At 45.5% G+C, this 14,965-nt stretch overlaps 1 protein-coding gene across 2 annotated transcripts in view; it reads right to left on the reverse strand.

Annotated features, from left to right (window-relative positions):
• LOC137376051 (platelet-derived growth factor receptor beta-like) overlaps nt 1-14,965 on the reverse strand; it is a 107,515-nt gene that overhangs the window by 30,817 nt on the left and 61,733 nt on the right. For both annotated transcript variants that reach the window (XM_068044035.1, XM_068044034.1), the window contains exons 13-15: nt 11,588-11,692; nt 8,160-8,270; nt 4,244-4,397 (exon numbers count right to left, since the gene is read on the reverse strand). In XM_068044035.1, coding sequence (XP_067900136.1) covers nt 4,244-4,397; nt 8,160-8,270; nt 11,588-11,692 — 370 coding nt within the window. The remainder of the gene's footprint in view (nt 1-4,243; nt 4,398-8,159; nt 8,271-11,587; nt 11,693-14,965) is intronic.

Below are 14,965 nucleotides of genomic sequence, written 5' to 3' on the forward strand. Positions count from 1 at the left end.
CACTGAGACACAGACAGAGACAGACAGACAGAGACACACACAGACAGAGACACACACACACAGAGACACACACAGACAGAGACACACACACACAGAGACACACACACACAGAGACACACACACACACAGACACACACACACACAGACACACACACTGAGACACACAGAGACAGACACACACACACTGAGACACAGAGACACACACACACTGAGACACAGAGACACACACACACTGAGACACACACACACTGAGACACACACACACTGAGACACACACACACTGAGACACACACACACTGAGACACACACACTGAGACACACACACTGAGACACACACAGACTGACACACACAGACTGACACACACAGACTGACACACACAGACTGACAGACACAGACTGACAGACACACACACACTCTGTCTCTGTGTGTGTCTCTGTGCGTGTGTGTGTCTGTCTGTGTGTGCGTGTGTGTGTCTGTCTCTGTGTGCGTGTGTGTGTCTGTCTCTGTGTGCGTGTGTGTGTCTGTCTCTGTGTGCGTGTGTGTGTCTGTCTCTGTGTGTGTGTGTGTCTCTGAGACACACACACACAGACAGACACACACAGAGACAGACACACACACACACAGAGACAGACACAGAGACAGACACAGAGACACACACACAGAGACACACACACAGAGACACACACACAGAGACACACACACAGAGACACACACACACAGAGACACAGAGACACACACACAGAGACAGACACACACAGAGACAGACACAGAGACATACACAGAGAGACACACACACACAGAGACAGAGAGTGTGTGTGTGTCTGTCTGTGTGTGTCTGTCTCTGTGTGTGTGTCTCTGTGTGTGTGTCTCTGTGTGTGTGTCTCTGTGTGTGTCTGTCTGTCTCTGTGTGTGTGTCTCAGTGTGTGTGTGTCTCAGTGTGTGTGTGTCTCAGTGTGTGTGTGTCTCTGAGACACACACACACACACACACACACACACACACACACACACACACACGCACACAGACACGCACACACAGACCGAGACACACGCACGCACACCGAGACACACACCCATACACACACCCATACACACACCCATACACACACACATACACACACACATACACACACACACAGAGACACACACACAGAGACACACACACAGAGACACACACACAGAGACACACACACACAGAGACAGACACACACAGAGACAGACACACACAGAGACAGACACACACAGAGACAGACACACACACACGCGCACACGCACACACTGAGACACGCACACACTGAGACACGCACACACTGAGACACGCACACACTGAGACACGCACACACTGAGACACTGAGACACACACACACACACACCACTGAGACAACTGCAGCCTAGAAGCAGTGGACAGTTGTGTCTGGTTCTCAGTGCAGGAAGCTGGGAGGATGGATTGGTCCCGTTGACCCGTGGAGTTTGATACTGTTCTGCCCACATCTGGAGCAGAGCCAAAACAAACACCAAAAAAAAAATCGAGAATAGGAAACAATTTCCACAATTACACACAGGATAGAAATAACTGGTTATTTGCACAGGGTGTGTTAGGAATTTAAACGCCCACCATTGTTACAGTAAAGCCTGCAGTTGGTTCAGTGATGTTATCAATCCGTGCAGTTTGATCCACAAACTCCTCCTGTAACAAAACTGCTGAAGAATGGGAGAGAATCTCAGCTTAAATTTCATGCATTTTCTGATTCCATTTTTTGTCAAATTTCCTGAAAGGATGGGGTCATGAAACTGCAGGAAGTGACAGAGAGGAGCGAGTGAGAGAGCTCCCATCATCGGGAATTCCAACTCTGTGACTGGGATTTAACTGCATGGACTGTGCAGTGTTAATCATAGTCATACAGGACAGGAGGCCACTCAGCCCATCCAAACTGCACTGGCCCTCTGAAAGGGATATCCAATTACTCCTGCTAATGCTCTCATTCTAACCTGAAAAAGAGAAAGGCAGAGGGAAAGGGAAAAAGAGAGAGAGATAAAGAGAAAGGGGGAGAAAGAGAGAGAAAGGGAAAGGGATGGAGAAAGAAAGAAAACAAGGGAAAGGAAGGGAGAAAGAGAGAGTGAGAAAGACAGAGAAAGAGAGAAAGAGGAAGAGAAGGGGAAAGGGAGGGAGAGAGAGAGACAGAGAGACGAAGGGAAAGGGAGAGAGAAAGAGAGAAAAGGGAGACATCAAGAAAGATAAAGAAAGGGAGAGATAAAGAAAAAGAGAAAGATAAATAGGTGAAAAGATAAGCTGTGGGGAGGACACAGAGAGGCTGCAAAGAGATATAGACAGGCTAAATGAGTGGGCAACAAGATGGCAGATGGAGTATAATGTAGGGAAGTGTGAAGCTGTTCACTTTGGTCATAAGAATAGAAAGGCAGAATATTTTTTTAAAAGGTGTGAAACTCGTAAGTGTCGATGTTCAAAGAGACTTGGGCGTGCTTGTACAAGGAACGCAGAAAGTTAACATGCAGGTACAACAAGCAATTGGGAAGGCAAATGCTATGTTGGCCTTTATTGCAAGGGGATTGGAGTACAGGAATAAGGAAATCTTGCTGCAATTGTGCTGGGTTTTGGTGAGACCACACCTGGAATACTGTGTAGAGTTTTGGTCTCCACATTTAAGAAAGGATATACTTGCACTGGAGGCGGTGCAGCGAAGATTCACTAGGTTGGTCTCCGGGATGAGGGGGTTGTCCTATGATGAGAGACTAAGTAAATTGGGCCTGTATTCTCTGGAGTTTAGAAGAATGAGAGGTGATTTCATTGAAATATATAAGATTCTAAAGGGGCTGGATAGAGTAGTCTCAGGATAAGGGGCCAATTATTCAGGACTGAGATGAGGAGAAATTACTTCACTCAGAGGCTTGTGAATCTTTGGAATTCCCTATCCCAGAGGGTTGTGGATGCTCCATCCTGGAATACATTTAAGGCTGGGATAGGCAGATTTTTGGTCTCCTAGGGATATGGTGAGCAGGTAGGAAAGGGGAATTGAATTATAAGATCAGCCATGATTGTTTTGAATGGTGGAGCAGGATCCTGCTCCTATTTCTTGTGTTCTTGTGAAAGGGAGAGAGAGTACCATTTGTCCCTACCCTTCTTGAGAAGTTGGTGATTCCTCTCGGGGAGGGGGCACCCCGGATGCCAGGTTTTAATTCGTTCTCGAGATTGTGGCTGTCGCTGGCAAGGCGGACATATATTGCTCGCCCCCTAGTTGCTGAGAGGAGGAGGTGAGACATCTCCTTCAACCCCTGATAGCAGTTTGATGCAATGGGTCTTTTTTTTTAAAATAGGGATTGTTCTTATAACATACAGGGATCATTAAACCACTTGTATTGAATTCTACCTCACAATCGGTGGGATTTAAACTCCTGGGGTTGGTTATTTATATCGCTTAGTGTTAACGGGATGTTAATGACCCCTTCCAATATGCAAATCAGGGTCCTCGGACTCCGATTATCATGTGAAGGTATGACCTTGCACCGTGAATTCTCTGAGCAATGAAGGAGGGAGAGATGCAGCCCTGGGAAGTTTGGATTAATTTTTGTTTCTGGGCAGGGGAGCTACTCAGGGCCTTGTGGAAATTATCAGGGTCATTGCCACCCAGGGCCCCCTCTGTGATTGTGCCCATCCCCCGACCCCCGACCCTGTCCATTTACCTTTCTGCCAGCTCAATATCGGGTCAGTTCCCTGTTGCCTTAATCCCAGGGGTGCAGAGACTGGCACTCAACGGGACAACACCGCAACAATCATTCTCCGGCCTACCTCGTCCACTAGCGCCTCCATTTTAAAATTCTCATCCTTGCTTTCAACTCCCTCCATGGCCTCACCCCTCCCTATCTCTGTAACCTCCTCCAGCCCCACAACCCTCTGAGGTCTTTGCACTCCTCCAGATGTGGTCACTTGCACATCCCCGATTTTAAATGCTCACCATTGGTGGCCGTGCCTTCAGCTGCCTGGGCCCCAAGCTCTGGAATTCCCTCCCTAAACCTCTCCACCTCTCTTTCCTCCTTTAAGACACTCCTTAAAATCTACCTCTTTGACCAAGCTTTTCGTCAGCTAACCTAATATCTGCTTATGTAGCTCTGTGTTCTCATTGGTTCCGTAATGCTCCTGCAAAGCACCATGGGATGTTTTACTATGTTGCAGGTGCTATATAAATGCACTTTGTTGTTATAAGATTAAAGATGCCACTAACGTTACCTTTTTATCCGCTCGTTGTATGAGTTTGCGATGACCGTATTTGACTCTCTCCGACCTTTGTCAGCGTAATGCTGTAAAAAGGTGTGTTTGTTCCTGTACAGGTAATCCACTAGATCGCCATGGCGACAGTATTCAGTGATGATGTAGATTGGACCTAGAACCATAGAAAAATTACAGCACAGAAGGAGGCCATTCAGCCCATCATATCCGCGCCAACCGAAAAAAAACTAGCCGTCCAATCTAATGCCACCTCCCAGCACCTGGTCTGTAGCCTTGCCGGTTACAGCATTTCAGGTGCAGGTCCAGGTACCTTTTAAAAGAATTGAGGGTTTCTGCCTCCACCACCGATCCTAGCAGTGAATTCCAGACACCCACCACCCTCTGGGTGAAAACGTTTTTCCTCATGTCCCCTCTAATCCTTCTACCAATCACCTTAAATCTGTGCCCCCCTGGTAATTGACCTCTCTGCTAGGGGAAACAGGTCCTTCCTGTCTACTCTATCTAGGCCCCTCATATTTTTGTACTCTTCAATTAAGTCACCCCTCAGCCTCCTCTGTTCTAGGGAAAACAACCCGAGCCTATCCAATCTTTCCTCATAGCTGCAACTTTCAAGCACTGGCAACATTCTTGTAAATCTTCTCTGTACTCTCTCCAGAGCAATTATGTCCTTCCTGTAATGCGGTGACCAGAACTGTACGCAATACTCCAGCTGTGGCCTAACCAGCGTTTTATACAGGTCCAGCATTACATCCCTGCTTTTGTATTCTATACCTCGGTCAATAAAGGAAAGCATTCCATATGCCTTCTTCGCCACTTTATCTACCTGTCCTGCCACCTTCAGGGACCTGTGGACATGCACTTCAAGGTCTCTCACTTCTTCTACCTCTCAATATCCTTCCATTTATTGTGTATTCCCTTGCTTTGTTTGCCCTCCCCAAGTGCATTACCTCACACTTTTCTGGATTGAATTCCATTTGCCATTTTTCCACCCACTCAACCAAACCATTGATATCTTTCTGGAGTCTACAGCTATCCTCTTCACTATCAACTACACGGCCAATTTTTGTGTCATCAGCAAATTTCCCAATCATGCCTCCCACATTTAAGTCCAAATCATTAATATATATCACAAACAACAAGGGACCCAATGCTGAGCCCTGTGGAACGTCGGGTGAAACAGCTTTCCATTCACAAAAACATCTGTTTCGAAGAAGGGTCACTGACCCGAAACGTTAACTCTGCTTTTCTTTCCACAGATGCTGCCAGACCTGTTGAGTGGTTCCAGCATTTTTTGTTTTTATTGTCGGCTACTAACCTTTGTTTCCTGTCACTGAGCCAATTCTGGATCCAACCTGCCACATTCCCTTGTATCCCATGGGCTTTAATTTTACTAACCAGTCTGCCATGCGAGACCTTGTCAAATGCCTTACTAAAATCTATGTAGACCACATCCACTGCACTACCCTCATCAATCCGCCTTGCTACTTCCTCAAAAAACTCAATTAAGTTAGTAAGACATGACCTTCCCCTAACAAATCCATGCTGACTATCCCTGATTAATCTGTGCCTTTCTAAGAGGCAGTTTATCCTGTCCCTCAGAATTGATTCGAATAATTTACCCACCACCGAGGTCAGACTGACCAGCCTATAATTATTTGGCCTATCCCTCACACCCTTTTTAAACAATGGTACAACATTTGCAGACCTTCAATCCTCTGACACCTCACCCATATCCAGTGAGGATTTGAAGATGATCCTCAGCGCATCCGCTATTTCCTCCCTGGCTTCCTTTAACAACCTGGGATACAATCCATCCAGCCCTGGTGATTTATCCACTTTCAAGGACGTCAGACCCTCTAGTACTTCCTCTCACATTATGCTTATTGTATCTAATATTTCACACTCCTCCTCTTTTACTACAATGTTTGCATCAACCCTCTCCTTTGTGAAGACAGAGACAAAATACTCATTAAGAACCCTGCCCACATCTTCTGCATCCACGCACAAGTTCCCTTGTACATCTCTGATAGGCCCTATCTTTTCCTTGGTTATTCTCTTGCTCTTAATGTACTGATTAAACATCTTTGGGTTTTCCTTGATTTTACCTGCCAATAATTTTTCATGTCCTCTCTTTGCTTTTCTAATTTCCTTTTTTACCTCATCACTTTCTATACTCCTCTAAGCTTTCTAAAGTATTAAGTTTTTTGTGATCATCATAAGCTTTATTTTTTTGCTTTAACTTACCCTGTAATCTTTTCGACAACTAGGGGGCTCTAGATTTGGCAGTACCACCCTTCATCTTTGTGGGGATATGCCTACTCTGTGCCTGCAGTATCTCGCTTTTGAATGCCTCCCACTGGTTTGCCACTGATTTTCCTTCAAGTAGCTGTATCCAGTCCACTTTCTCCAGGTCACCCCTCAGTTTCGTAAAATTTGCCTTCCCCCAATTTAGAACTCTTACTCCTGTTTTATCTTTGTTCTTTTCCATGATTATGCTAAAACTAACTGTATTATGGTCACTATCTCCAAAATGGTCACTCACTGTTACTTCATCCACTTGCCCAGCTTTATTACCAAAGACTAAATCTAGAATTGCGCCCCCTCTCGTTGGGTTTGTTACGTGCTGGCTAAAAAAGTTCTCTTGAATGCAGTTCAAGAATTTTGTCCCCTCTGTACCCTTCACACTGTTTGTATCCCAGTTTATATTGAGGTAGTTGAAATCCCCGACTATTATTGCCTTATTGTTTTTGCACTCAGAAATCTGCCTACATATTTGTTCTTCTATCTCCCTCTCACTATTTGGGGGTGTCTCGTGCACTCCCAGTAATGTGCTGCCCCTTTTCTTATTTCTGAGCTCCACTCATATGGCCTCATTTGATGATTCATTTAGCATATCATCCCTCCCCAAAGCTGTTATTGATTCCTTAACTAATAATGCTACACCCCTTCCTTTTTTAACCCCCTCTCTATCCCACCTGAAAACTCTATATCCAGGAATGTTAAGCTGTCATTCTTGCCCCTCTTTAAGCCAAGTTTCTGTTACAGCAACAATATCGTGCTGCCATGTGTCCATCTGTGCCGTCAGCTCATCGGCTTTATTTACTATACTCCTGTCCAAAAGGAAGTGACAGTCTCGACATTCTGGACATTCAGCCAGACCCTTTTGCAATCCGAGAGCTCAGTACCCATCACGTAGCCTCCAGCACCTCATCTGTAACTCTCAGACTGCAAACAGATTCAAGGGAAACTCCAGTCTCCCGGGGATGATTGATTGTCTCCATTTACAGCTCGAAAACTCTGACTCAAATATTATTACAGCAATAATATCTGCTCAGACATCAGCAACAGATTAATTACTGGAACATTGATTGAACGCACTTGGAGTACATTTGTGCACAGTTCTGGTCTCCATATTACAAAAGGGATAGAAAGGCACCGGAGAAGGTCAGCTTCCTGATCTACCATGCCTAACTTTCAAGCTTAGTGATAACCTGCATTGTCAGCCTTGGGCCTTTAATTTGGACCTTGACACCTGTGGGCCTTGGGCCCTGATCCTGTATAGGCCTTGAACTTTCACCTTGGGCCCTGATCTTGGGTTGGCCTCCAACCTTCATCTTGGGCCTTGATCCTGGGTAAGGCTCGGACCTTCACTTTGGGCCTTGACACCTGCTGGGCCTCGGGACCTGACCCTGGGTAGGCCTCAGGCCTTCACCTTGGGTACTGGCCTTTGCAAGCCTTGGGCCATCATACTTAGCAAGCATTATTGTAACCTTAGTGGGCCTTGAGCTATGCCGTCCTTGGGCCTTGACTGTGGCTCGTCAAATGTCTTTGCTTTGAGACTGCTACCAGTGATACTGCCGACAGATGAGTTTGGTATCGGAGTTGAAAATAGCACTCGAGCGAACTTGGTCTTTACCTCCTTTGGTACAGGCTCCCAGTAGATTCACAATATTTAAATGAGGGCCGAGGTGACTCATTATTTTCAGCTCAGACATGAGAGCCTGTTTCTCACTGGTCCTTGCAGTAGCTGTAAATCACAAAGAGACAGCGAGTTAGCAATTGTTTGCTGTAATTGATGGTCGGGAGATGTTCTGGGTGTTGAAATTAATATACTGTAGTATTTATCCAATTCCTTTTTGAAACTTACTATTGCATTTGCTTCCACCGCCCTTTACATTACAGCACAGAAACAGGCCACTCAGCCTAACTGGTCCATGCTGGTGTTTATGCTCCACATAAGCCTTCTCCCACCCCTCTTCATCTCACCCTATCAGCATATCCTTCTATTCTTTTCTCCCTCATATGTTTATCTTGCTTCCCCTTAAATGCACCTATGCTATTCACCTCAACTACTCCCTGCAATCCCAGATCATAACTCGTTGCATTTCACAAAAAAAATCTCCTCCTCTCCCTCATTGTTTCTTTTGCTAATAATCTTAAATCTGGGTCTTCTGGTTACCGACCCACCTGGCAGCAGAAAAGGTTTCTCCTGATTTTTTTCCATCAACATTCTCACGATTTTGAACACCTCTATTAAATCTCGCCTTAACCTTCTCTGCTCTAAGGGGAACAACCCCAGCTTCTCCACATAACTGAAAGTCCCTGCTACCATTTTGGGAAAGTTTGGATGGTTGTTTTTCCAATGATGAAGGACCAGTGAAGGCAAATTCAGGATCGATGTCAAGTAGCAATCTGTCACCCAGAAGGGAGTGCAGGCAAAACCCCCAGAATCATTCAAGAGCCCGATTGGCACGAGATTCGGCGGGCCTTCTGGATAAGAGATGATGCGGGGATCTTACCGTCGCTTTTTCAGGAGCTTGAGACCCCTGAGACCAGAATAAAACCCTGGCCTTTGCTTCGAGGGGTTTGCAGTGAAGTGGTGAAGTTACTAGACTAATGATCCAGAGAACCTGAGTTCAAATCCCACTGTGGGCAGTTTGAGAATTTAAATTTAGTTTTAAACATTTCCAAAGAAAAAGCTGGTCTCAGTAAAAGTGACCACAAAGCTGTTGGCTTATCATAAAAACCCAGTTGATTCACTAATGTCTCCTTGGGGAAGGAAACCTGTCATCCTTACCCAGTCTGGGCCAATATATGACTCCAGTCCCCCACCAACATGGTTGGCTCCTAAATGCCCTCTGAGCTAGCCCAACCAAAAACTCAATTTGTATCAAACCTGTTACCAGTGGTTTGAAGATGACCCACCATCAACTTGCCAGGGCAACTATGGATTGGGAGTAATTGTTGACCATACCAACAGTGCCCAAATCCTTCCCAATACCAAACGGGCAGTGACCCTTGAGGGAAGTTTCCCACCAATCAGACTCCCCTCCCCATGTGGAACATGATGCAGGTTAATGATGAGGCTGATTGTTACCAGAAAATAAAAGGAAGGGACAGAATGTGTGAACCTCATATTGCACCAAGGAATCGGACAAGGATAGGGAAATTTGATAGTAGAACAAAATTCCCTGGATGCAGGAAAGGTTCCAATGGATTGGAAAAATGCTAATATAACACCCTTATTCAAAAAGGGAGGGAGGCAGAAAGTAGGAAACTACAGACCAGTTAGTTTAACATCTGTCATTGGGAAATTGTTAGAATCCATTATTAAGGGAAGTAATAACAGGACATTTAGAAAGTCAAAACGCAATCCATCAGAGTCAGCATGGTTTTATGAAGGTAAATTGTGTTTGACTAATTTATTTATTTATTTATTTATTTTTATTTAGAGATACAGCACTGAAACAGGCCCTTCGGCCCACCGAGTCTGTGCCGACCATCAACCACCCATTTATACTAATCCTACACTCATCCCATATTCCTACCACATCCCCACCTATCCCTATAATCCCCTACCACCTACCTATACTAGGGGCAATTTACAATGGCCAATTTACCTATCAACCTGCAGGTCTTTGGCTGTGGGAGGAAACCGGAGCACCCGGCGAAAACCCACGCAGTCACAGGGAGAACTTGCAAACTCCACACAGGCAATACCCAGAATTGAACCTGGGTCGCTGGAGCTGTGAGGCTGCGGTGCTAACCACTACGCCACTGTGCCACCCTAGAGTTCTTTGAAGCTGTAACAAGCAAAGTGGATAATGGGGATCCTGTATAGTATGTAGTATATCTAGGACTTCCAGAAGGCATTTGATAAGGTGCCGTACAAAAGGTTAATACACAAGGTAAGATCACATGGGGTTAGGGGCAATTTATTAGCTTGGATAGAGGATTGGCTAACCAACAGAAAACAGAGAGTCGGGATAAATGGATCTTTTTCTGGTTGGCAAGATGTAACTAGTGGGGTGCCACAGGGTTCGGTCCTTGGGTCCCAACTATTTACAATCTATATTAATGACTTGGATGCAGGGATAGAAGATACTATAGCAAAATTTGCAGATGACACTAAAATAGGTGGGATAGTAAGTTGCAATAAAGAAATAAGAAATTTACAAATGGATATGGATAGGTTAGGTGAATGGGCCAAAATTTGGCAGATGGAGTTTAACGTGGATAAGTGTGAGGTTTTCCATTTTGGTCAGAAGAATAGAAAGACAAATTATTATCTAAATGGAGAGAAACTTCAGAGTGCTTCAGTGCAGAGGGATCTGGGTGTCCTCGTGCATGAATCGCAGAAAGCTGGTATGCAGGTACAGCAGGTGATAAGGAAGGCAAATGGAATTTTGGCATTTATTGCGAAAGGAATAGAATCTAAAAGTAGGGAAGTGTTGCTGCACCTGTACAAGGCACTAGTGAGACCGCACCTGGAGTATTGCGTACAGTTTTGGTCCCCTTACTTGAGGAGGGATGTAGTTGCATTGGAGGCAGTTCAGAGGAGGTTCACTAGATTGATTCCAGGGATGAGGGGTTTGTCTTATGAAGAGAGATTGAGCAGTTTAGGCCTTTACTCTCTACAGTTTAGAAGAATGAGAGGAATTGAGGTATATAAGATGATTAAGGGAATTGACAAAGTAGACGTAGAGAGGATGTTTCCTCTTGTGGGACAACCTAGAACGAGAGGTCATAGTTTTAGGATAAGGGGTAGCAGATTTAAAACAGAGATGAGGAGAAATTACTTCTCTCAAAGGCTTGTGAGTCAGTGGAATTCACGACCCCAGAGTACGGTGGATGCCGGGACATTGAGCAAATTTGAGGAGGAGATAGACAGATTTTATAAAATAAAATAAAGGGTTGAAGTGTTATGGAGAATGGGCAGGAAAGTGGAGTTGAGGCCGAGATGAGATCGGCCATGATCGTATTGAATGGCGGAGCAGGCTCGAGGGGCTGAATTGCCTACTCCTGCTCCTAGTTCTTATGACCCGTGGGTCAGTGTGGACTCACTCTTCAACATCTTCACGGCAACTTTCATGGTAGAGTTGGAGTGAGTCAGTCCATGGGCCATTGCTTCAACCACTCTCCCAAAGGCTCCGGAGCCCAGAGTCCGACCTGCAAAAGACAACGAGCAAGGGTCAGTTCTGTCCAAAATCCACATTGCGAACTCCTGACTCGTTTATTTCAATGCTTTCCTGGCCAGCCTCCCTCTTCTCTTAAACTTCAGCTCATTCAAAACACTGCTGCCCTGTATCCCAGCTTGCGGAGATGTTCAGGGAGGGAATTCAAGAGCTCAGGATCCAGGCAGCTGCTAAAGGCATGGCTGCCAATGGTGCAGAGATGGAAATCAGAGATCCTCAAGAGGCCAGAATTGGAGGAGTGCAGATATCTTGAAGGGTTGTAGGACAGGTGGAGGTTATAGAGATTGAGAGGGGTGAGGCCAAAGAGGGTTTTGAAAATGAGGATGTGAATTTTAAAAATCGAGACATTGCTGTACCAGGAGCCAATGTAGGTCAGCGAGCACTGGGCTGATGGATAAATGGGACTTAGTGAGAGGGGACAGTTTGGTCAACATGCCAAAAGGTGGGCAGGGGGGTGAATGGAGGCCCAAGGGTACATGGGTAATTGGGTTTGTTAAGGGCCGCAGGTGAATCAGAGGTGAACCAGGGTCTGTTGTGACTCCCGGGGCTGCACCTAGAACCTGGCACAGCGTCAACAGCACAATCAACACCCCTAGAGATTGTGGCACAGACACCTTCACAGTAACAACAGGAAGAATTACATTGCATTTGCAACACTGAAACAGGCTATCCAGCCCAACTGGTCCCTGCTGGTATTTATGCTCCACATTAGCCTCCTCCCACCCATCAACATATCCTTCTATTCCTTTCTGCCTCACGTCTCTATGTAGCTTTCCCGTCAATGCATTCCATGTTATTCGCCTCAACCACTCCTTGCGGTAGCTTGTTCCACATTCTCAACGCTTGCTGGGTAAAGAAGTTTCTCCTGAATTCCCTATTGGATTTATTGGTGACTATCTTATATTTCTGGCCTGTAATTTTGGACTACCCCACACATGGTGACATCTCTACATCTACCCTATCGAAACCCTTTCATAATTTCAAAGACCTCTATCAGGTCACCCCTCAGCCTTCTCTTTTCTCAAGAAAAGAGCCCCAGCCTGTTCAATCTTTCCTTATAACTATATCCTCTGATTTCTGGTCTCATCCTTGTGAATCCTTTTTTTTTCACCTTCTCCAGTGTCTCTCTTTCCTTTCTATAATATGGAGACCAGACTGTGCACAGTACTCCAAGTGTGGTCTAACCAAGGTTTGACATAGGTTCAACATAACTTCTCTGCTTTTCAATTTCATTCCTCTGTAAATGAACCCCAGTGCTAACACAATCTGTATTCAATGGGAGAGTGGAAACTTCCACCAGCTGCAGTCTGCAGCTCCTTTAATTTTTGTATGTCATCCAAATGATAGATGTCTATTTGAAGAGCAGTAATCTTTTTGTAATGATGAGTCAAGATCAAGTGTAATCCTTAGGTGAGAATGGGGGAAGTCAGGTCAGGAGATAATAGGGCCAGGAAATGCTGATATAATTCAGTCAGAGGAACACAGGAACAGGAGGAGGCCATTCAGCCCCTCGAACATGTTCTGCCATTCAGTGAGATCATGGCCAATCTGTGACCTGATTCCATATACCCAAATTTTCCTCTTATCCCTGAATACCTTTGGACAACAAACATCTATCAATCTCAGATTCAAGATTAACAACTGACCCACTATCAACTGCCATTTGTGGAAGAGAGTTTCAAATTTCTGCCATCCTTTATTTGAAGCAATGTTTCCTAATTTCAATCCTGAAAGGTCTGGCTCAGATTTTTAGACTATAGCCCCCTAGTCCTCAACTCCCCAACATGCGGAAATAGTCTCTCTCTATCTACCCTATCTGTTCCTTTTAATATCTTGAAAGCTTTGATCAAATCACGCCTTAACCTTCTAAATTCCAGGGAATGCAACCCTAGTTTGTATAATCTCTCCTTGTAATTTAACCCCTGGAGTCCAGGTATCATTCTGGTAAATCGACACTGCACTCCCTCCAAGGCCAATATATCCTTCATATGGTGTGGTGCCCAGAACAGCTCACAGTACTCCAGGTGTGGTCTAACCAGGGCTTTGTATAGCTGAAGCATGACTTCTACCCCCTTGTATTCTAATTTAACTTCATACATTCTGTTTCCATTATGAAGTCCTATGTCCGCATTGAGGGTGGAGTGTGCCGATATAGACACATCATGCATCACTCTGTCCTAACTGAATCCAGCTGCACTAACTACGAAAATCTAGATGTAACTGAATAGGCAGAGACCACATCTGGATGCAGCAAAGCGCACCGGACAGCAACATCTGGACATGGCAACAGAACCATGGGGAACATCTAGATGTAGCCGCATGAGCCAACAGGCACATCTGGACGGGGACCGACACAGCATGGGCGACATCTGTTTGCAGCTGCTTACATAATGATCAACATCTGGCTGCATCTGCGTAAACAGTGAGCACATCTGGATGTGGATGTTCACAGACAGTGTGAAGGGATGGCGGGGCGCTGCAACACACAGCACTAATTCCCTGATCAGCCCTCACTCCAAGTGTGCCTCTGCGCTTTAGAAAAAAAGGAGAGAGAGAGAGAGAGGGATGAAGCCTAGCAGCTTTACCACACCACCAACTTACTTCCCTGCCTCTGTATTGTCACGCTGCCTGTCTGACATCCATCCCTGAATGAGCCACAATTTCCTCCAGTTGAATACTGGGAAGACCAAAGCCATTAACTTTGATCCTCGACACAAACTCCGTTCACTAGCCACCGACTCCATCCCTCTTCTTGGCCACTGTCTCAGGCTGAACCAGACTGCTTGTAACCTCGGAGTCTGATTGGATCCTCAGTTGCCCTTCTGACCCTCACATATCCTCTCCATCACAAAGACCGCCTACTTCTACCTCACAATATAAGACGACAAGAACACAAGAATTAGGAGCAGGGGTGGACCATATGTCCCATTGTGCCTGCTCCACCATTCAAAATGATCATGGCCGATCTGGGGCTTCAATTCCATTTTCCTGCCTGCTCCCCATATCGCTTGATTCCCTGCAATACCAAAAATCTATCTATCTCGGCCTTAAATGTACTCAATGATGGAGCATCCACAACCCTCTGTGATCGAGAATTCCAAAGATTCACAACCCTTTGAGTTCAGTAATTTCTCCTCAACTCAGTCCTGAATGATCGGCCCCTTATCCTGAGACTGTGTCCCCACGTTCTAGATTCCCTGACCAGTGGGAACAATCTCTCAGCTTCTACCCTTTCAAGCCCTTTCAG

The sequence above is a fragment of the Heterodontus francisci genome, chromosome 12 (assembly GCF_036365525.1).
Source record: "Heterodontus francisci isolate sHetFra1 chromosome 12, sHetFra1.hap1, whole genome shotgun sequence".
Classification (NCBI taxonomy): Eukaryota; Metazoa; Chordata; class Chondrichthyes; order Heterodontiformes; family Heterodontidae; genus Heterodontus; species Heterodontus francisci.